General features: G+C 43.6%; 1 protein-coding gene across 7 annotated transcripts in view; it reads left to right on the forward strand.

Moving 5' to 3' along the window:
- Positions 1 to 23,126, forward strand: part of LOC138739134 (ETS-related transcription factor Elf-1-like) — a 154,931-nt gene that overhangs the window by 37,077 nt on the left and 94,728 nt on the right. For 4 of the 7 annotated variants that reach the window (XM_069890635.1, XM_069890636.1, XM_069890632.1 and 1 more), the window contains one exon: positions 22,727 to 23,081. In XM_069890635.1, the coding sequence (XP_069746736.1) occupies positions 23,010 to 23,081 (72 nt within the window). In that variant the 5' untranslated portion in view covers positions 22,727 to 23,009. Of the gene's footprint in view, positions 1 to 1,849; positions 1,938 to 22,379; positions 22,502 to 22,726; positions 23,082 to 23,126 lie in introns of those variants that run through there. The other 3 variants (XM_069890631.1, XM_069890634.1, XM_069890637.1) reach the window with 2 other exon arrangements.

Here is a 23,126-nt window from a genome sequence, read left to right on the forward strand (position 1 = left end):
GGCAGAGCGCTGCACTCTGCCACCCCACATGAATGTACAGGCGCTGCAAGCAACTGGTTAGGGGTGGGCTGATGATGTCGTCAGCCCATAACCCATCTCCCCACTCGCCCCTCTCCCTCCATGACCCTCTCAAGGCAGGGGCAGCCGGCGGGAGCTCTCAGGCAGTGTGAGCCTTCAGAGGGTGCCTGGTGCGGGCCTCACCCTGCCACTTCAGCCTTTGGGACTGCTCTCTTTGACTCAAAATGTGGCAGAGCAATGACTGTCCATAATCCACGCAGCTTGAAGTGTTCTGGGAAACACTTGACAGATGGTGATACGGCACCAGTCGCCCCGCCTCCATAGGCTCCAGCAGGTACTATGAGGCGCCACTCGACATCTCTGCAGTGCAATGGCAACCTTTTAGAGCTACTTCATGATAGGTAAGTTTTATGTTTTCCCACTGTGCTTGAAACCGGCCTCCACCAGAGGTTGGCATGAAAAGTCTTGGAGACTACAGATACTGGAAAACTGGAACAACTCACAAAATGCTGGAGGAAATTAAATAGGAAAGTCTATAGATGCTGTGATTATAGTGCACTACACAAAAGTGCTGGAGAAACTCAGCTGGTAACCCAGCATCCATCAGAAGCAAATAAATATAACCAATATTTCAGGCCTGAAGCTTTCAATGTTTGTTTTATCTCTTTACTTCTCATGGACACTGCATGACCTGCTGAGTTTCTCCAACACTTTTGTGTATTGAGCACAGAAGAATGACCTTTAGCCCATGATATGTGTGTTAACAGTAATGGCAATTTAAACTAATTCCATCTGCCTGCCCATGGCCTATATTCCTCCATTTCCTGCCTGATCTTTTACATGGTTATTGTATCTGCTTTCATCACCTTTGCATCAGTATATTAAAAAAAAATCTTCGCTCCTCTCAGCTTAAATCTATACCCTCTAGTATCTGACAGATTCCCCCAAAATAGACTGTGGTGCACTGTTAGACAGAATCAGACACACACAAGGTGAAGACTGAACCACAGGCTTTGATCCACAAAAACCTCCACAGAACCAGGCTGCCTGTGGCTGCAGCAACTCAGTGTGAGGCCAGAGGGTGATTGACACCTGACCGGGTGGGGCTTGATCCATTCAGGCCGGTCAAGTGTTGTCCTGTCCCCTTACAATCCTGCAGGTACAGAGGTTGCCCCCTGCAGTAGGCTGGTGGTGTACCACCACATAGACTTTATTATAAATTACTTACAATAAAGAAAATTGTTTTGTCTCTTCACACCCATAGAGTCAATCATATCTATACATTCCCATCATTGTGCATTGTTACATTTCTTCTCTAAATACACGATTATCACCTCTGTGGACCATGTCGTTTCTGCCCCCCTGCCTGTTGTTTGAAGGAGTGACATTTTCACCCTGGGATCCAGGAGTAGTCTTGATGTGGATTTAACGTATATTGTGACTGTGGATGAGTAGAATCCACAATGGATTCAGGGAGCAGCTTTCCAAACACTGGGAAGAGATGGGCCCTTGTGATATCTATTTGAGATGAACTCCAAATACATTTGTTTGTTCTTTCACTGTGTTATTACTGAGCAAGTCATTTCTCAGGATGCAGGAGTAAAGATAATTATGCTCAAGTCGATAAGATTATGGAGGCTAGCAGGCAGGCACAGGCAGATCCAGCTGCTGGTATGTACAGTGATTGGCTGTCTGGCATTTGCTTGCACTGTGAAATTGGATACCCTGTTGGAATGGTGAGCAAATACAGGGAGGTGAGAAGCAATGTGAGAGAACTGGATTTTCAAGTCCTGTCAAACAATTGCTTGCTGTTCCTTTTGGTTCATTCCAGTATCTGTGAGTGCGCACATTGACAGCAAAGTAAGAAGCGGCACAAAGTCCTTTCTGAAGCCACACTGAAATAGATCAGTGCTGTGAAGGTAAGGTAAACGGTTGCAATAGAAATGTCTCCTATTTGCTGGTAAATACACTAGAGGTTGTGCTGCAAACTCCATCGCCTGCCCTTGTGTATGTTGAAAAATGCAAATCAACATTGTAAATGGAGCCATTTCTTTCAAAATTTTACCAAATCACATTTGCCATGAGCAGGTTTTGAATGATGTCTTGGTTCTCAGGAGTTCTTTGCAGTGGGGCACAAATTAAAAGCAAACCAATGAGGGCAATAGTAAACAAATATAACAGCTGACTTTGGGAGTGAAGCGGCAAAAGGGATTTGCAGAGGGGTGTGGTATATTCTATACTGTTAAAGGTTGAAGTAAACAGAGTAATGAGAGTTAAAATGTTGTAGCTTTTCGAAATAATGCTGATTCTCCAATATCATGATCTGTTTTTAAGCTATTGTTTGAGTATTACTTGGTGTTTTCTTGGATGAAAAGCTAAAACTACTCAACTCTGCTAAGTTCTTAGGGTCAAGTCCTCCCACTTGCACCATCAACAGGGAATGCATGTCACACAAGATGAATTGGTGGATTCTTTATTCCTTGACCAGTTTATATATTTTCTTTGTTCGTTCTCTTTTCATGTGGTTTTCCTCAACTACTGAACTTGTTCTTGCTTGTTTGATTTCAGTCATTCTCCAAAAGTGAGCTCTCTCCCTGCCCCCCTTCACTCCCCACTTAACAAAAATATCCAGGGAGTGTCTTCATTTTGTAGGTACATGGAGAAGTTTTGCTATCATATTTCAGAATTGTTTTTAGCTGCTATATATGGGTGCAGATCAACATGTGGTGTCAGATCCAGACTGTCAGATCTCACCAATTAGGAGTGACAATCTCATTGGTTTCAGATGAGGCCTGTTTTAATATCATTGGAGTGTCACTGGGTGAATTTAATTTCTGTCTCTAGCCCCTTTCACACTTGCAAGTGATCCCAAGAATTAACCACCAATTAACCTTTAAAGTGCCAAGTGTGAAAGCAAAATCAGCTCAACGCCAGCATCAAATGACGTCATCTCACGCTGGGATTGGCAGCCTTGACCCCTAGTACAATCCCCGGTGTTTTGCAGACATCGCGTTGCAATCAGGCAAGTGTGAAAAAGGTAATTGGATTGTAGGATTGAAATGACCCAAGTTTTTGCATGAGTGCAAGAAGAAAAGATTAAAATTAAGGTATAAACTTTGCCCTGGGAAAGTCGCAGTGGGAGAGAGAGGAAATAAATAGCAATAGCGGACAATTTTTAAACAACAGGGGAAAATTGGTAGTGCTATAGCGCACAGTTTATAAAGACCAAGGGGGAAAATGCAATAGCGGACCTGACTTCCCAGAATGCCGTGCGGCAGAGAAATCCCCCTATGAATGCTCCAGGTATGCAGCTGGTCATACAGCCCTTTCTCTGCCGCACGGCATTCTGGGAGGGCAGATTGGCCATCATTTTTCCAACAGTATTTGTAAATTGTTTATGAAAGTGCTACCAACTTACCCACACTATAAATTGTGCACTAAATTGCTACCAACGTACCCACACTGTATAAATTGTGCACTGAATTGCTACCAACGTTCCCACACTGTATAAATTGTGCACTGAATTGCTACCAACGTTCCCACACTGTATAAATTGTGCACTGAATTGCTACCAACGTTCCCACACTGTATAAATTGTGCACTGAATTGCTACCAACGTTCCCACACTGTATAAATTGTGCACTGAATTGTTACCAACGTTCCCACACTGTATAAATTGTGCACTGAATTGCTACCAACGTTCCCACACTGTATAAATTGTGCACTGAATTGCTATCAACTTTCTCACACTGTATAAATTGTGCACTGAATTGCTACCAACGTTCCCACACTGTATAAATTATGCACTGAATTGCTACCAACTTTCCCACACTGTATAAATTGTGCACTGAATTGCTATCAACTTTCTCACACTGTATAAATTGTGCACTGAATTGCTACCAACTTTCTCACACTGAATAAATTGTGCACTGAATTGCTACCAACGTTCCCACATTGTATAAATTGTGCACTGAATTGTCACCAACGTTCCCACACTGTATAAATTGTGCACTGAATTGCTACCAACGTTCCCACACTGTATAAATTGTGCACTGAATTGGTATCAACTTTCTCACACTGTATAAATTGTGCACTGAATTGCTACCAACGTTCCCACACTGTATAAATTGTGCACTGAATTGCTACCAACGTTCCCACACTGTATAAATTATGCACTGAATTGCTACCAACTTTCCCACACTGTATAAATTGTGCACTGAAATGCTACCAACGTTCCCACACTGTATAAATTGTGCACTGAATTGCTACCAACATTCCCACACTCTATAAATTGTGCACTGAATTGCTACCAACTTTCCCACCCTGTTTAAAAAATTATTCGCTATTGCTATTTATTGCTTGCACATTCCAACGGTCCCTTATAAAGTTTTATATAAGTCGGCACAACGACAACAACAGAGGCTGAAGGGCTCATACTGTGCTGTACATAAAGCTTAATTATGTTATAATTATGCATGATTAATTTTGTTCAAATATAAGATCATAACACATTGATCAGGATTTAGGGCAGGTCCACCATCACTTGATGCGTCATGATGTCACCAGTAGAAGGTAGAACAGTCCTAACCCCAGGGATGCTCCTTGCAAGTGTTGAAGCGTTTATTGTCCCAGTTAGGAGTGGTCAAGTGTGAAAAGTCAAACCCCACCCATCCCATTCCTATCCTCGGGCACTGATCAGCCAATTTAGTGGAATGCAAGTGTGAAAGGGGCTAATTACTCATTGTGTAATTCACTACATGATTTTCATCATCGATATTCTACTTTAATCTGAAAATGAGCAGTACAGAAAATAGTCTCAGAATGCAACATTTTGACTGAATATTTACTGGCCAGGTCACATCAAAAAGCAGAGTTTTGGGCAGGAATCTGAAGTTGGGGCATTCAAGGATCTTTTAATTGTCATGTAATAATACATTAAAAATGTAATCTACGTGTTTGTCCTGCGTCCAGCACTCCACAGGCTTTGCAGATCTTTTAATTGTCATGTAAAAATACATTAAAAATGTAATTTACGTGTTTGTCCTGCGTCCAGCACTCCACAGCCTTTATAGCTGCACAGCCTCCAGTTCAAATCATTGCCAATATGAGCTCCCAATCCAAATTACGAGTGCTTGGGGCCCTTCAGAAGCCCTTCTTGCTCTCCGCATTCTCTCAAATCCCAATTTCAATACTTGAGCCAGTTCCAGCCATCTGCGTAGGTCCTTTGACCAAAAGTGACCAACGGCCTTTTGCCTGCTGAGACTCTCACTCATCTGCTGCTGTGATCATTCTCCTACAGGGTCATCTTCTATGCTTCTCCTTCTCGTGGGGCGGGGTGGGGGTGGGGTGATGCCTTGCACTGGTCAGCTGCTCACCTGGACCCTGCAACCTCTTGTGGTACATTACCAAGCAGATAACAGCGCCTTGGGAATAGGATTGCAAGACTTAAAAAAAAAAAAATTGGGGGCTTGAGAATATTATCATCTTTCTGATCTGTCTATGATTCAGTTTGCAATATCTTTCTGTTTTTCTGTCCTCATCCAGCTGAGTGGACGAAGAGCCCCCGCCTCCATTCTTATCTATCCAATAGGACCAGGGAATTGTCTTTAGTGGTTTTTCATCTCAACCAATTCTTACCTTATCCAGCTCCAAATCCCCTTCTTATTTTGCATTTACAATTTCGAGGAAACAGCATTTGTTTCTTTATATTCACAAATAACCATTAATTCAACAAAACCTCTCTTGTCACCCCCTATGCTTTTAAATTGTTTGACAGTTTATCTGATATTTGGCATTAACTGATGAGCAACTTCCAACTAAACATTACAAGGACTAAAGCTTCATTCCCAAGTCACCAATCACAACCTTCCTATTTGCATCTGCCTGAAACAGTGAATGGCCATATGTATTCTCTAGCTCTTTAACTCACCAAGACATCTTGCATCTGCAATTCTGAGCATCTTGACATTCACTAAGCCACTTCTGACAACCATGTCTTCTGTAAACTTGGGCAATTTCTGTGAGCATTTTTTTTAATTGTCATTTTCTCAGTTGCGTAGGTCTTTTGGCACTGTTTGTTCCCTCTTTATGTTTCACAAGCTTGGCTTTCAATGAGATTGCAGGGGAGGCAGGGAAGAGGGAGCAAATTTTGGAATTTCTGACCCAATGGATAGGGATTCTGATCCTGTTATTCAGCTCCTGTTGTGGTTGATGTCTTTGATCCTTACCTAGTTATCTCTTTGAGTGACATTTTGTGGACCAGATGAAGGAGCTATGTTCCTGATCAAGGTACAAGAAGGTGGTTACCTCATCAAATGAGTCCTCACGCTGGTGCAGCTACCTGGTTCCCCAAAGGTTCACGAAGCACAGTGATCCATGTAAAACTACAACTTGGAGGTTTCCAGTTCAAATTAAATATTTAAAATTTGAACTCCCACTTGTCATCTCAATAACATTCATAAGTGAAAAAATTTGACCTTTTATCCTAATACATTGTCATAAATGAGGAAGAAATAGGACATGAAAAAAGAATTGGGATTTACTCCATTGTTATTTTCAATGAGTTGTGCCATTGCTGGCAATGAACTCAGTGGAAGTGCATCAAAGGTCTTAAGTGCTTTCTCCTTGAAGATTCTCTCTGAGCCATAGAATCAGAGATCCATACACCACAGAACTAGCCCTTTGGTCAACACATCTGTGCCAATCAAGCTGGCAGTCTGAGCTAATCCCTTTTGATTGCATTTGGCCCATAGCCTTTACACCCTTCCTCTGCATTATATCTGTCCAGATATCTTTTGAATGTTGAAGTTGTACCTGCTTCTACAGTTCTTTGTTCTTCTACACCTGTTTAGTTCACCAGAGAAGGGTGAATTATTCTGCGTTCCACCGTGGCTTTCTACAAACTTCCAAAACTTGTTGGGTGACTTTCAGCAGGAATTGTAGATATCGTTGACAGGTCCTGGCATGTTCAGGCATCACTGGTCATCTTCTGCTGCTACTTCCATTTTGAATGTTGAGCTAGAAACATAACTGTGCTGGCTCAAATGCCAACCAATCAAGTTTAAAGTTCAGATATATTGTCAGAGTACATACATATGACCCTGAGATACTTTTTCCTGTGGGTGAGGAGGAAATCAAAGGAAATAAAATTGAAATTGTTAGTTGACAATGAAAATAATCTTGTATCTGTCAATGTTACTCATTTTAATTTCGTGCATTCGCATGAGATGGTAAAGAGTTCAATGCAATTTGACGTTTTGAGGGTGAAAGAACGATGACTGACATCATGAAACATTCAATAGACAGGATAATATTTTGCCACCTGATTTGTATGGAAACAATTGATTAATTTTGCTCCATACTTCTGCATCTGAATCCACAATGGTAAATTTGTTGAGGTTATTTTATTAAAAATTCAAATAATACTGATATTTTTCTGTTCTTTAATATTAAAAATGGCCTGCTTGCATAGTTCTTAAGCAGTTCAAGTTTTTGTATCTCCTTCCATTTCCAGCAGTACATAATTTTTACTTTCAAAATATCCTCCAGTACGTGTGCAGAAATAAAGAGAACACGCAGGAAATCAGCAACAGGTCCGATCATGTCCATGAAGTGAACTGGCAAGTTAATGATTCATGCAGACACCCCTCTTTAGAACAGGAAGATATGATTGACAAATAGTCAGCATGACCAAAGTTCTCTCTAATCTTTAGTAGTCAGTGTACACTAAAATTTTTGTACTTTTTTTTCCCTGTGGCAAAAGGATGTGCGCACTGAAAGCTTGTGCAAAGTAAACTTGAAATTGTTTCAAGATAATTTGGGTACATCCTATCTCTCATGGCTAGTAAAATTGTATTGGCATGTTTTAATATACAAGTATGATTGCATTCTATGAAGTAAAATAAGTATAATTATTAATTACTATATTATTTTAGGTCGCTAACCTTTTGTGCACACAATGCCTTCCTTTGTGTGCAAAATGTGTGTGCATGGACACAACTTAGAGGGAAATAGAACATGACTGCAGATCTGTATGAGGAAATTTTGTGCTGAATAAGTTAGTAAATGGATTTGAGTTTTCATAAATGAATGGACTGTCAGGAAACCATAGTGGTCACGGCGATAAACCCACTCTTGCTTTTTGCACAATTGAGTTGTTCTTGGAAAGCTTGAGCATTAAAATCTATTGAAGTTTCTTCTCCAAGAGGTTTGATAAAATGTCAGTGTTATCACTGGCACTGCCATCATGTTGCCTTCAAAACAGTTCCTTGTGTTCTCTTATTAAGCCTCCTCCATGAAAAATTCTGTCTTGCTTCATGCCTAGTATTACAATTGACCTCTCATTCGGTAATGATAAACTTTTACAGAAACATGGCTGCAAGGTGATCAAAGCCAGGAATATTCCAGGGCATGTGAGATTTAGGAAGGACAGGGGAAAATAAAACTAAACAAGATGGAACAATACCTTTAATAAATATTAATCAGCGATGTTAGATTTGACATCAATAAGGAACTCGATGAGGTACTTATCAGGGGTATTATAGTAACCATGGGCGATTGTCTTCGATCTACACATAGACTGGGCAACTAAATTAATTCTAACAATCCAGAGAATAAATTCCTGGATTATTTACAAAATGGATTTCTTGATCAGTACGTGAAGGAATCAATTCAGGAACAGCGTATTTTATCGTGTCAAATGAGAATGGATTAATTCATAACCTTGAGGCCCAAGGAAAGACTGGCCATGATATATTAGAATTGCATATCATGTTTAAAAGTAAGGTAGCTGAGACTGAAACCAGGTTTTTCAATCAAAGGAAAGGAAACAATGAGTGTATAAGGAAGTAAGGTGGCTGGAGTTGGTTTGGAAACTAGATTCAGGAATATGACAGTGATTGGTTACTGGCTAACATTTTTTTTAAAAAGTAATGATTTGCAGGTGTGGGAGTGTGGTCAAAGTGCATTGTGTTTGTGTGTGGTCAGAGTGCATTTTGTATATGTGTGGGTGCGTGTGTGTGTGGTCAGAGTTCATTTTTTATGTGTGTGGGTGCGGGTGGTCAGAGTGCATTGTGTGTGTGCGTGTGGTCAGAGTGCATTGTGCGTGTGGTCAGAGTGCATTGTGCGTGTGGTCAGAGTGCATTGTGTGTGTGTGTGTGGTCAGAGTGAATTGAGTGTGTGTAGTGAATTGAGTGTGTGTGTGGTCAGAGTGCATTTTGTATATGTGTGGGTGCGTGTGTGTGGACAGAGTGCATATTTTATGTGTGTGGGTGCGGGTGGTCAGAGTGCATTGTGTGTGTGCGTGTGGTCAGAATGCATTGTGTGTGTGCGTGTGGTCAGAGTGCATTGTGTGTGTGTGTGTGGTCAGAGTGCATTGTGTGTGTGTGTGGTCAGAGTGCATTGTGTGTGTGTGTGTGGTCAGAGTGAATTGAGTGTGTGTAGTGAATTGAGTGTGTGTGTGGTCAGAGTGCATTTTGTATATGTGTGGGTGCGTGTGTGTGTGGTCAGAGTTCATTTTTTATGTGTGGGTGCAGGTGGTCAGAGTGCATTGTGTGTGTGCGTGTGGTCAGAGTGAATTGAGTGTGTGTAGTGAATTGAGCATGTGTGTGGTCAGAGTGCATTGAGTGTGTGTGTGGTCAGGGTGTAATTTTGTATGTATGGGTGTATGGGTCAGAGTACACATGTGTGTGTGGGGGTCAGAGTGCACGTGTGTGTGTGTGTGTGTGGGGGTCAGAGTGCACGTGTGTGTGTGTGTGTGTGTGTGTGTGTGTGTGTGTGTGTGTGTGTGTGTGTGTGTATGTGCACCTGTGATCAAAGTGCATTGTGTGTGTGTTTATATCGACAGAGTGCTATGTGCTGTGTATGTGTGAATGGACTGCACCACTTGTGTGTTTGTCTATCTCTCTCTCTCTCTCTCTCTCTCTCTCTCGTCCAGTCATCTCAGAATTTTTTGCCAGTGGACACAAACTGCACTCTGTCAAGTTGAGTGGCAACCGTACGTTTGGCATTTTGAAATATTCATGCACTGCCATCTTCCAAAACCTGCATTGAACCATTCTATCGTTGACCAAGGGAGACTGCCTTTGAAGTAGAGGATGCTTTGCGAAAATAGACTGGAGATTTAACAGCAAGAATAACAAAATGACAGAGGAATGGATAAAGAGTTCACACTATATTCATGGAAAAAGACCAAAAAAAAAGGATGTAAAGGAAAGAAGCAAGTGGTAAACTCTAGATTTTAATGAGCCTGAACACCTGCAAGTCCAAGAATCTAATAATCAACATCTGAGAGTTTGGAAAGAAGTAACTATGAAGATTGTGGGTCCACTGGTTATCATTGTCCAAAATTTCATAGATGATCTATTGGCTCTCACTGACTGGGAATAATATGATCTTTACGGTTTAAAAAGGAGCGGGAAAGAAAAAAAAAGAAACCACCTACCTGACATCAGTAATTGGGAGAGCTGAAATCTTCATAAATGAAAAATGATGTCAAGATACTTAAAAAAAAAATAAGATTGAGCTGAATCGACCTGGACTTATAAAGAGGAAATCATAATTGACCATTCTATTGTACTTCTTTAAAGATGTATCTGGTGGAGTTTGTGAGAGTAAACTCTATGATGTGGTTGTGTGGCATATGTGGATACTCAAAGATCCTCACTGGAGGGACATAAACAAGGATGGAACGTATGGATTTTGGGGTTTTATACTAGTGCAGATTGAGTTTTCAGATTGGAGAGGTGTTTGCACAGTAAGCTACCACAGGGCCCAGACCTTTAGGTGAGGGAGCCAAATGTAATATTTCCAAGTTTTCTGATGACAACAAACCAGGTGAATGTAAGTGTGGGTGTTCCCAGATGTGAATAACCAACATGAGGAGAGTCCTTATGCCTTTGGAAGACGAGCAAGATGGATTTATCTGGTGCTGTGGGCACCTGCTGCCAAGTTGGAATGGAGCAATCCTGTATGGCCCCTCTCTACCCCCACTCCCATCCTCTGAGCTACAGACTATGGTGAGCATGCTCACTTGCTCAGAGGCCAGCTGGTGGCCACTCTTCACTGTCCCATCACAGCAGTTCCTAATCTTCTCACAGATAATGTCTTTGTTCGTTTCTGATAGACATACAGTTTGTATTGCACACAGTTATTGGGAACAGAACCCTGTCAAACTTGAGAATGACCTGCAATGATGGGAATGCAATGAGGCTTTAAGGAAGTACAAAAAGGGTAGATGGAGAACAAAGTGAAAGCATGAGGTCCTGCACTTTGGTGGACAAAACAGAAGTACTGTAGTGCCTGCTAATGGCAGCGCTACCGAAATGAGAGACGTCCCCACAGCACGAGGTGAACCAGTGCTGCACAAGGAGACCATTCACTTCCTATGAGGGGTGCACTGGCCTTAGGAGATGACATTTCCATCCAACGGCATGCAATATGGAAGGGGCGCTCTCCACTGGGCAACGCGTATCGCCAACCGTGGGGTTCTCCTTGGAAGGGAAGGGGGGGCCTGTGCCATCTTGTGTTGGACAACTGGGGCAGCGATTCAGCCTGTCTAACCATGCGGTCACTCGGCCTGCTACACCCCCCCCCCCCAAGAATTGCTGCCACCCTTTAAGCAAGTTACCATACTGTCTTTGAGCGGGGTACCTCTGTGTCTGACCTGGGGATCCAGGGCAGGTTGGTTTGAGTCCAGATGCGCTACCATGAGGCAGTCAATGGTAAATCTGTCCTTCCGCCTGCCAATGTTCAAGGTAAAACAACACTGTCGTGCTGCAACACCTTGAATGTGCCTTCGTAGGGGCATTGTAGGTATGTCCTTTGCTGTCCTCTCCGGAGTAAAACAAATTTGGTGGACTGCAGGTTTGCCAGGACATGGCAAGGTAGAGATCCATGTTGGGAAGTTGGTGGAGATTTCTGTTTACCCATTTGTTCCCTCAATTGCTGGAAGACGTCTAAAGCACTGGGTTGTGGGCCAAGAGGGTTGATGTGAATGTCCCCTGGGATGGTAAGTGGGGAGCCATAAACTATCTCAGCTGACGACACTGGTATATCTTCTATTGATGCTGTGCAAATTCCTAACAGCACCCATGGGAGTTCGTCCATCCAATTTGTGCCTTGTGGTCGAGCTTTCAGGGCTGCTTTCAGATGGTGAAGGAAACTATTGACGAGGCTGATTACCTGAGGGTGGTAGGCCATGGTGTAGTGTAACTGGCAGATGCAGAACTTGGCTAGGTTGGCCCAGAGCAAGGATGTGAACTGGGCCCCTTGGACCGAGAAGGCGTGGGTCAGGACTCCAAAGTGTGAAACCCAAATGGACAAGAAGTTTCTGACACAAGTCCCTGTGTTGCATGTGGACAGGATTGTCACTTCTCGCCAACAAGTAAAACAGTCGATAACTGTGAATAAATACTGGATTCCTTGGCTCATGGGGAGCAGGCCGACAATGTCCACATGCACATGGTCAAAATGGCGCTGAGCCGGGTCAAAACTCTGGAGCAGAGCCTTGGTGAGTCTGTGCACTTTGGTGCGTTGGCAGTCCAAACAAGTCTTAGCCTACAGGGTTACATCGTGGCGGAGACTGTGCCACATGAACTTGTTAAACAGCAGGAGGACTGTAGACCTTATGGAGAGATGTGACCGACTGTGTACTTGGTTGAACACCCGCTGTCGCCAGGTCGCTGGTAGGATGGGTCTGGGGAAGCCTGTGGCCATGTCGCACAGTAACGTTGGGCTCCCCGGTGAAGGACAGAAACCGCTAACCTTCAGGCTGGTGATGGTGGTACGGTTGGCATGGACATCTACATCCTCTGCTTGGTCGTTGGCTAGCTGAGCAACATCGAGCCCTCCTGAGGTAGGGGGGATGGCTGGTCCAGACAGCATGTTGGCCACGACATTGGATTTACCTGCAACGTGGCAAATGTCCGTTGTATGCTCTGAAATGTAGGAGAGGTGTCATTGTTGTCTCACCGACCACAGGTCTGAGACCTTGTTGAGTGCATGGGTGAATGGTTTGTGGTCGATGTAGGGGACTAAAAACCCTTCCTTCTAACACATAGCAGAAATGTCGTATTGCCAGGTACAGGCTCAACAGCTTACGATCGAATGTACTATATTTGAGTTCTGGTGTCCTGAGATGTTTGCTGAAGAAGGCCAGGTGGCGCCACTGTTCATCAACCCACTGCTCCAGCACCACATTGACCGCTCTGTCCAATGCGTCTGTTGTAAGGGCTGGGGGAGGAAGGGTCTGGATGGGCCAAAGATGTGGCCTCTGCCAGTACCACTTTGGTTGCCTGGAATACATCAATGGTTTCACGTGTTCACTGGAGCTCCTTGTCGCCAAGTTTGATGAGGTCGAATAGGGGTTGCATGAGGGTAGCCGCTCATGATGATAGAAGTTCACCATCCCTAGGAATTCCTGTAGGCCTTTGATCGAGCCTGGGAAAACGTTGGGTGGTTTCCACCTTATTTGGCAGTGGTGTGGCCCCTTCTTGGGTGATACAGTGACCCAGGAAATCGATAGTTTCCAGACCAAACCGGCACTTAGCCAGGCTCACTGTGAGTCTGAACTTCTGCAACCTGTTTAAAAGGCGAGTCAGGTGTGTCCTGTATGTGCTGGCGTCGGGGCTGGTAATGAGAATGTTATCCAGGTAGATGAATGTGAAATTGAGGTTCCTGCCAACCACATCCATGAGATGCTGAAATGTCTGGGTTGCATTCTTTAAACCAAAAGGCATCAGAAGGAACTTGAAAAGGCCGAAAGATGTAATAATGGCCATTTTGTGGATGTCATTAGGATGCACTGGAATCTGATGGCACCTTTTGACGAGGTCCACCTTGGAAAAGATCTGGCAGCCCTGGAGTCACATGGCAAAATCCTGTATGTGTGGGATGGGGTATCTAACTGGGACTGTGGCGTCGTTGAGTTGCCTATAGTCACCACACGGGTCCCAAATGCTGGCGTTCTTCTGGACCATGTGCAGTGGGGACGCACAGGGGCTCTTTGAGCGACAGATGACATCCAACTCCTCCATGGCAACGAACTCGGACTTGGCTTGAAGGAGTTTCTCCTGTGGGAGGCACCGTGCCTGTGCATACACTGGGGGCCCGGTGGTCTCGATGTGGTTTTCTACACCATGTGTGGTTTGATGTCGTGGAAGTTGGGTGCCAACAGTGACTTGGGTACTTGGCCTGTAGGCGGGCATATGCATTATGGTCCAGAGCGTGTATTCCTAAATGCAGAAAGAAACGTTGCCATAGAGTAAGGGGGTCTGACTGGAATGTGGTAGCATTGACCTAACGACATCTGTTCATGTCCACCAGGATCTCATGTGCCTGGAGGAAATCTGCTCCGAGTAGGGCTTGTCCCACGGTCGCAATCATACACTTGCGTTGTGAAACCATGTCTGCGGCGTGGATTGTGACCAGCCAGGTGCCGAAATTCAGAACGGAAGAACCGTTTGCTGCAAGGGGAAGGCCCTTGGGATTATGTTTGAGTTTGAAATACGTTGGCGGAATGAGGCTTATCTCTGCACGCATGTTGACTAGGAAATCCCTCTTCATTCATTGATCTCTGAGGTAGAGAAGGCTTTTATGTGTACCAACTACCAAGGCCACTGTTGGCAGACGGCCTGTCCATTCCCTGCTGCCATGCTTGACTTGGCGATGGGATACGAGCATGGAGAGATGCACCACCGGGTATCACAACCCCATCTGCAGTTGTCGAAACAGTGATTGGTCTGTTTGTCAGAGCACTCATTATGTGGCGGCTGGGCCAGGGCCACTGCTGGGGGGCCCAATGGGTGGGGCTAAACCAGCGGTGCTGATGGCATAGATCGGTTGCACATGTATGGAGCTCTGTTGCAGGGCGGGGAAAAGTCTGTCAGCTTCTTTGCCTGCTAGGTGTGGGGCACTGAAATCCATGTCGGATAATGCTGAGGAAACGCGCACCAGTAGCTTGGAGAAGAACAGAACCTTGAACAAGAAATAGATCGTGTGTCCGTACGCTAAAGTCACCATTTCGTGCATGAGCTTTTCGAGGGGTTTCCATCACCTAGACCTTGCATATTCAAGATGAATGCTCATGCCGGCTGAGTTCCAGGGAATCAAGGAGGAAACATCAGAATTGTTCGTACTTACACTCCATAGGAGGATTTTGCACAAAGGAGCTTACTTTGGCTGCGGTAGTGGTGTCCAGGGCGCTGATGATGTGCCAGAACTTGGTGTCCTCTGAGACAATGTCTCTGATCTGGAACTGTGATTTGGCCAGTTGTAACCAGTTCCTGGGCTAGTTGGACCAGGAGGGCGGCAAATGCACGCCCACAGCGTTGGTTGCAGCCATTGCGACTGTAGCGGTAGCAGCATCCTGTATTTTGTTGCATTCGAGGTGGGTTCCAAAGACGTTGGAACCATTGGGGTCACCAGTGTAGGGTCTGCTAACGGCACCTCATGGGGTGAGCTTTTTTGGTGAGCTCCGGCACCTAAAAAATTAGCACTGCACCCCTGCATAACATGATGAAAATGATGAGCAGAAAATGTGTAAGAAGCCTGGTTCTGGAATTTGAGGGGTGCAGCAAAGAATTTGATTTGCATATTTTTTTTCATTTCATGATTAAGACACTCACCAAAGTTATCTTGACTTTAAGTCAAGGCTTCCTGTTTATGAAACAGATAATGCAACAGCAAGGGAACTCTCAGTGAAGGGGTATATGCGAGCACAGCTGATTAAAAACAAAAACAGTGTAAAATGAGTTGTCCAATGTAAATTTACATGGTGGCCTTAACGTTTGTATTTCATAGATACTGACATGAATTGGAAACATAGTTAAGCAGTCTATGTGAAAATTTACAGATAGCTTTAGTGTTAAGAGTTATCTATAAATGTTTACCAAACCTTTGACATCCTACCCCGTTAAATATATTATTTGGGAAGCTATGGAACATGGAATATTACAGCACAGCACAGACCCTTCAGCCCATAATGTTGTGTTGACCCATATAAACCTTCGAAAAAAACAAAACCCTCCCTGTCTCACAATCCTCTATTTTTCTTTCATTCATATGCCAGTCTAAGATGCTCTTAAATGCCCCTATTGTTCTAGCTTCCACCACCACCCAGGCATTTCAGCTCTCTGTTTAAGGAAAAAAACACCCCTGATGTCTCCCCAAATTTATTTCCCTTCACTCTGAACAGATGTCCTCTGTTTGCTACTTCCACCCTGAGAAAGAGATGTTGACTGTCTAGCTTATTGTGGTGTGAATAAAAGCTCTCATGACTGGAGGGAAAACAAATGCTTTTATTAGCTTATAACTAAAGATAGGGTTCAACAGTAGTCTTCAGAAGGGTTCTGGGTTTAGCCAGGAAAACAGGGCTATATGTGGGCAGATGGGGGCAGAGCTGGGAGGCGGGGTCATCCATCAGCACAACACACTACCAGTGAATTCCAGTTCACTGCATTCACGCCTTCCTATAGAATTTGGGGTCTGTGAATGAAGACAGAACAGGGTTCAGAAACAACTTGTTAAAAAGTATTTAGTTATTTACAAATTTTCAAATTTAAGTAGTCTGGGGGTCTGGAGATCCTGATGAAGTGCCTTAGCATCAAGGGCGGGGGCCTTGGATACCTTGGGACTCCTGGTCCTCTTGTGAGGGAGGAGAGGCGGGCTGGGTCTCCGGCTCGACGATAGAGGGGGATACACTTTCCTCCTGAACCGGATCCCCCGAGGCCCTGACTGGGGGTAGTGAGAATGAGCTCCATGGCTCATAGGGGACCTGAGGTGCCAGGTCCCTGATAGAGATGGTGTCCTCCCTGCCATGCGGGTACTTCACATAGGCATACATTGATTGGCGTGGAGCAGTTTCACCCTTTCCACCGGGGGATCGGTCTTGCTTCTCCTCACGTACTTCCTAAGAAGGACTGGACCAGGAGTGGTGAACCAGGTTGAGAGTGTAGTTCCTGATGCTGACCTTCTTTCGAAAATGAATAGGAGTTTGTGAGGAGTAGTGTTGGTCGTGGTTGATAGTAGCGACTGGATGGAATGCAGCACTGTAGGAAGGACTTCCTGCCCACGTGAGTCTAGAAGGCCTTTTGACTTCAGGGCCAATTTGACAGTCTTCCAGACTGTGGTGTTCTCCTTTTCAACCTGCCCATTCCCCTGGGGATTGTAGCTAGTAGTCATGCTGGATACAATGCCCCTCTCCAGCAGGTATTGACGTAGCTCGTCACTCATAAAGGATGAGCCGCAGTTGCTATGAATATAGTTGGGACACCCAAACAGAATGAAAATGGAGTCTAGGCATCTGGGGGGGTCATTAAGGGCTCCTGGCCAATAGGCAATGTCATAATTGAAGGTGGAGAGCTTGATCCTCCACCTAGCAATTTTGTCATTCTTGATTTTTCCCCTCTTGACATTACTGAACATGAATGTGACCGAGCGCTCGTCAGTGAGGTGCGTAAATCTTCTACCAGCCAGGTAGTGTCTCCATGGCCTTATAGTGTCTACAATGGCGTGCGCCTCCTTTTCTACCAATGGGTTCCAGAGCTTGTGGCCTTGTAATGTCCATGGAAAAAAATTACAACTGGCCTGACCACCTAGTTGAGGGTAGTAGCCAGGGATACATCCGAAGCGTTGCTTTCCACTTAGAAAGGTACATTCTTGTCCATCGCATGCATGGCAGCTTTTGCAATGTGTTTCTGGAGGTAGTTAAAAGCTATTTGGGCTTCAGCCGAGAGGGGGAAATTAGTGACTTTTAAGTGAAGGCGAACCTTATCAGCATATTGAGGGATCCACTGGGCATAATATGAGAAAAAATCCCAGGCATCTCCTCAAAGCCTTTGTGGTCCTGGGGATGGGGAGCTCTAACAGGGGTGCATTCTATCGGGATTGGGGCCAATTATGTCATTCTCCACCACGTAGCCAAGGATAGCCAGCCGTTTAGTCCTGAACACGCACTTGTCAGAGTTATAAGTGAGATTCAGGGCTTTCACCGCGTGGTGAAAACTCTGGAGAGGTGGCCACAGGTGGTGACGTTATAAAGGTAAGGGAAGGTAGCCTTCAACCCATACTCTTCCACTATTCTGTCCATCTGCCTCTGGAAGATAGAAACCCCATTAGTGATACTGAAAGGGACCCTCTGGAATTGATAGAGACGACCGTTAACCTCAAATGTTGTATATGGACAGTCCTCAGAACAGATTGGCAGTTGGTGATAGGCAGCTTTCGGGTCGATGGTCGAATAGACCTGATACTGTGCAATATCATTCACCGTGTCTGAAATACGAGGGAGGGGGTATGCTTCCAGGAGTGCGTACTGTTTAATAGTTTGGCGATAGTCAAACTGCTAGCCTGGACTTGTTTTTCCCCTTTACCACTACCACTTGTGATCTCCATGGGCTGGTGCTAGGTTCAATGATATTTTCATTCAGCAGACATTGAGTCTCTGACTTTATAAACTCAGCCTGCTGCATTGTACCTCTTGCTTTTGTTAGCAATAGGTTTGCAGTCTGGGGACTGATTTGGGAAGAGAGGAGGGGTGTCAATATTCAGTGTGGAGAGGCTGCATGTGGGTTTGGATTTTAGGGGCCCTCCATTCTGAACCATTGCAGGAGGAGGGAACCAGAATACTCCAAGGTCATGCTTTTAAGGTGGCACAGGAAGTCCAGACCCAACAACACCGGAGCACACAGTTCATCAGGAATATACAAATGAAATTTACAGAATTCCCCCATTTCAAACGACAGGTGTACTATACAATTTTGTTGAACACACATAGAATGTAAATTAGACGTGAGAAATATGTGGTAATTAGAAGGATACATCTTCAGGTTGGACTTTTGCATAGTCCGTGTCTATGAAGCTTTCAGTAGAGCCTGTGTCGATTAGGCATTTAGTGGAATGTCCGTTTACTTTCACAGTCACTCTGGAGTTGCTGAGCTAGTGAGGTATATCCTGATCTAGGACCATCGAGGCTAGGTGTCTGGAAAATCCATGCTCCTCATTCGAGTGGTGCCAACCTTCCTGGGTTGCCCTGCATGGGTAATGTCTCTTATAATCTTGTAGACCTCTATTAAGTCTCCTTTCTTCCTTTTTCACTCCAAAGAATAAAGTCCCAACTCTGCTAACCCTGCCTCATGTCGAACTTTGCAATCCAGGCTACAGCCTGGTAAATCTCCTCTGTACCCTCTCCTTAGCTTCCACATCTTTCCTGTAATAAGAACTGAATAGAATATCTAAGTGTGCTCTCACCACAGTTTTGTAGAGCTGTAACATTACCACGTGACTCTTGAACTCAATCTCACAATTCGTGAAACTCAGCATACCATAGGCCTTCTTAACTGTCCTATCAACCTGCAAGGCAACTTTGAGAGAGCTTTGGATTTGAACCCCAATGTCCCTCTGGTTCTTCTATAATGTTAAGTATCCAACTGTTGGATTTTTTTTTGTAATGGCTATCATACTGAAAAAAGTACCTGAATTAATCAAATATAGCCTTACCGTATATACTTGTAGAATGGTCAAGTGTTGGAGACCAATTTTTCAGGTCAAATTGTGGGGGGAGGTCAACCTTTACATGGATACTACTTTTAAATGTGGTAAGTACCTGCATCATTCAAGGTATCAAGAGCTTGGATGGGCAGGACCAGGAGGCATCCATGTTCGCTGTGTCAGGAGCTCCAGTGGACGGCCAAGGCGAGGATCTGGAGTTGGGTTGTCAGAAGCATGGATGGGTGGCCAAGGTGAGGATCTGCACAGTCAGGAGCTCTCAAGTTGTTAGCAGGGGAAAATGGCTCAATGCCAGCAGGGTTAATCCAATTACAACAGCCAAGGACCAAGGCCAAGTACAGGCAGACTGGAGAGTCCAGTCCAGGTAATTTACATGGACACAGTGGCAAAGTGTGCACTAATGGGTGAGGCGGAACCAAACCTTGATTGGCAGCTGATGTGTCATGTGACAGCCACAGCCCTTCCCAATACAGGTGTCAGGAGCTTGAATGGCTGGGCAGCCAAAGCGGGGGTCTGCAGTTGGGGGAGGGATGAAGGTCCACTGTTGGACCGTCAGAAGCTCAAATGGGTAGGTCATTAGGGCCAAAAGTTGGGAGGTCAGTGCTTGCTTGCGATATATGGAAAATACCTGATTTTTGGCCCAAAGATGGGTGGTCGACTTTTACATGGGATCAACTAGTACACTAGTATATACGGTATATCGAGATATAGATCTTGATCTGGTCCGATGTTAAATACAATGTTTTCAAATGCAAAATGAATTGAAACAAGTAAAATGGGCAACCAATTCATCATCATCTATTTTACACAATGAGATGTCGTAAAGGTTATCCCTCTGATGTTGTCTTTAAGGTTGGATTGAGCGTATGATCCTCTCTAATATGCATATTAGTTTCTTCCTAATTATTTTAAAATGTTCACAGCACTTTTTGTATATTTCTGATTTTTGGAAATGTTTTTTTTGTTTCTTGTGAACTGAACAATGAAAGGTCAAAGCCTCTAATTGTTTTGACCAGACACTATTGTTACAGATGCATCTGAATTACCGACATCTGTATTTTCTAAAAAACAATTTTCGTGTCACAAAGTACAATTAATGCTCAAAAGTGAATTTGGTCAAGGGCCAAATGATAATTCTCTCGGCATGAGGTTAATAGTGATAAAGGCAAAGTAAGGCAAATTCAGTGACTGCAAAGCCCCAGCTTCAACATTATATCTCAATTCTACAAGGATATAGCAATACAAGGTATAAAATATTTCTTGGTCATATATTCAACAAAGATTGCTTGATGAAACAGCTCAATATTTGATACAAGTTGGAAGAGCACTGAGGCACATCGTCCACCCATGTGCCCTTACCATTCAATCTGGGGTCCTAATTAACCCATGAAGCTCTCAACTGCATTATCAAAAGACTCATTGTCTTTATATTGGAGGAATTTGTATAAAAATTTTCAGTGTCATCTGGATGTTCATCAAATTATCCATTTTGTGGCAATTATCCATCTTCCAGCAAAGTGTCAAAGATTTTTCTGTTGCCCTAACTAGAATTTTCCATTTTAATACATAGTGGGAACATAATTCAAAAGAGCAAGGAAGAAATAAGGAATTATTCTGCTGAAATCCGCTTGCATTAAAATCTAATGCAAGTGCAACCTGATAAAATGAAATGTCCTGAATCAAGTAGTGCAAGATTTAATTTTGTGCTTCACCACCAAGAGTTTTTTTTTCTTGAAGTGGATCAACCGGTATTAAAAGTAGTCTGGAGTTCACCATCATTGCCTGAGGAAAAGTTACGCCCATTAATTTTTGTAAAACACCCCAGTAAGTTTCTTGGGAAATCATTGTATTAGTATCTCTGACACTTCAGCAGATTATTTATTGCTGTGAATATTTATTCATAGCTAGAACTTTAATGAAAAAGGAGTTAGTGAGATGTTAAATCTCTTGGTGCCTGCCACATTGACCACCGCCAGTGGGCTGATAACGCCTCAAACCGTGCATCTTGGCGCCTCACAGTTTGGCGGGCAGCAACCTCCTTTGAAGAAGACCACAGAGCCCGCGGTCCTTTGACAAAAGGCAAAGGAGGAAAAACCCAACACCCAACCCCAACCAACCAATTTTCCCCTGCAGCCGCTGCAACCGTGTCTGCCTGTCCCGCATCGGACTTGTCAGCCACAAACAAGCCTGCAGCTGACGTGGACTTTTACCCCCTCCATAAATCTTCGTCCGCGAAGCCAAGCCAAAGAAGAAGAACATAATCAACATGACAGGCAGCCTTTCTTGGATTTATAAGTTATAACCATGCTTTGGTACTCTCTGTTTCTATTCATGAATTCTGTTTGCTGTATCAGTCTTATATAACACCTTCCAAGATAGTGTATGTGAACCCTCCTTGCTCTCACTTTAAATTTGTATACTATTGCTGCAGTTACCCTCTCAGTTATTTTGAACAGGAGTTGATCACCAATTTCCAATCCTTAACATTTGCATTTCCAGAAGAGATTTTTCCCTGAATTCCATGCATTTAATTTAAAAGTTGGCTCAACTCTTACACACCAAATATGATCAAATTAGTTTATTTTAACATTAGTTGTCCTGTCACAGAGTTCTTGCACAGCCCTATATATTGTATTTTGAATTGTTTGTCTGATTTAACAAAACAGGTCAATCTCAACCAAAAAAAGTTAGAAAAAATAGATTGTTAAATTAATCATTAACTTATTTTCTACTCTTGAACAAGAGTTGTATTTCTCATGTAAATTTATGGAGAATGTTTGTCTGCAGTTTCTGGCTTGCCATGACGTAGACAATGCTGTTTCCTTCCTGCTTCTTGCAAGGTTGTAACAGAGATAAGGGAACAGCAGAAAGCTGCTAAAGGTTGTTTTGTAAACACAAAATCCCATGAAGACTCTTCTGAGATGGCCGATAGGATTACCTTGAGAGTATTTTTTTAAATCGTCTTGTCATCAGTTGTTGGGCAAGTCATCCCTCTCTGAATGGAATGTGGGAAAATAATTACAGTTATTAACTGTGTTCATGAAATTTTGACCAAACTTTTGTAAAAGACCAAACTTTAGTCTCTAGTTTTATACGACAATAAATTTAAAATTGAATAAAACCATTGGCTGTGATCTGAAGCATTCATATCCTTAACTTCCATTACAAACTTGCTTTAAATGACATAATCATTTTTTTTTTCCAGAATTGAACAACTTGGACTGTACAGGAAACATATAAATGTGGAAACAGGATCCAGGACAGGAACTCACTGCTTTTACATCCGAAGTTTCATAATCCTCTTTGTTGCTTTGGGAATTTTGAATTTCTTTGGGACTCCTATCAAACTGTAAAGCTTCGATTTATTCCTGGCTGTGAACTGAAATATCTGTAGTTTGATGGGAACCGATTTTCTTTGATGAAAAGGACATTTCCCCATATCAAGTGGACCAACTCATCTACTGGTGTGGCGCAAGGAATGCACTGCTATGGCGACAGCAGTTGGAAAAAATGAACTGCTATTTGAGTTTGCAAGTAATGACATGGAAAATGCACAGGAGGTAAGATGTTCCCCAGTCATAGATTTTCCACAGAACACCTGGAAC

This window comes from Narcine bancroftii, chromosome 7, assembly GCF_036971445.1.
Source record: "Narcine bancroftii isolate sNarBan1 chromosome 7, sNarBan1.hap1, whole genome shotgun sequence".
NCBI classification, from domain to species: Eukaryota; Metazoa; Chordata; class Chondrichthyes; order Torpediniformes; family Narcinidae; genus Narcine; species Narcine bancroftii.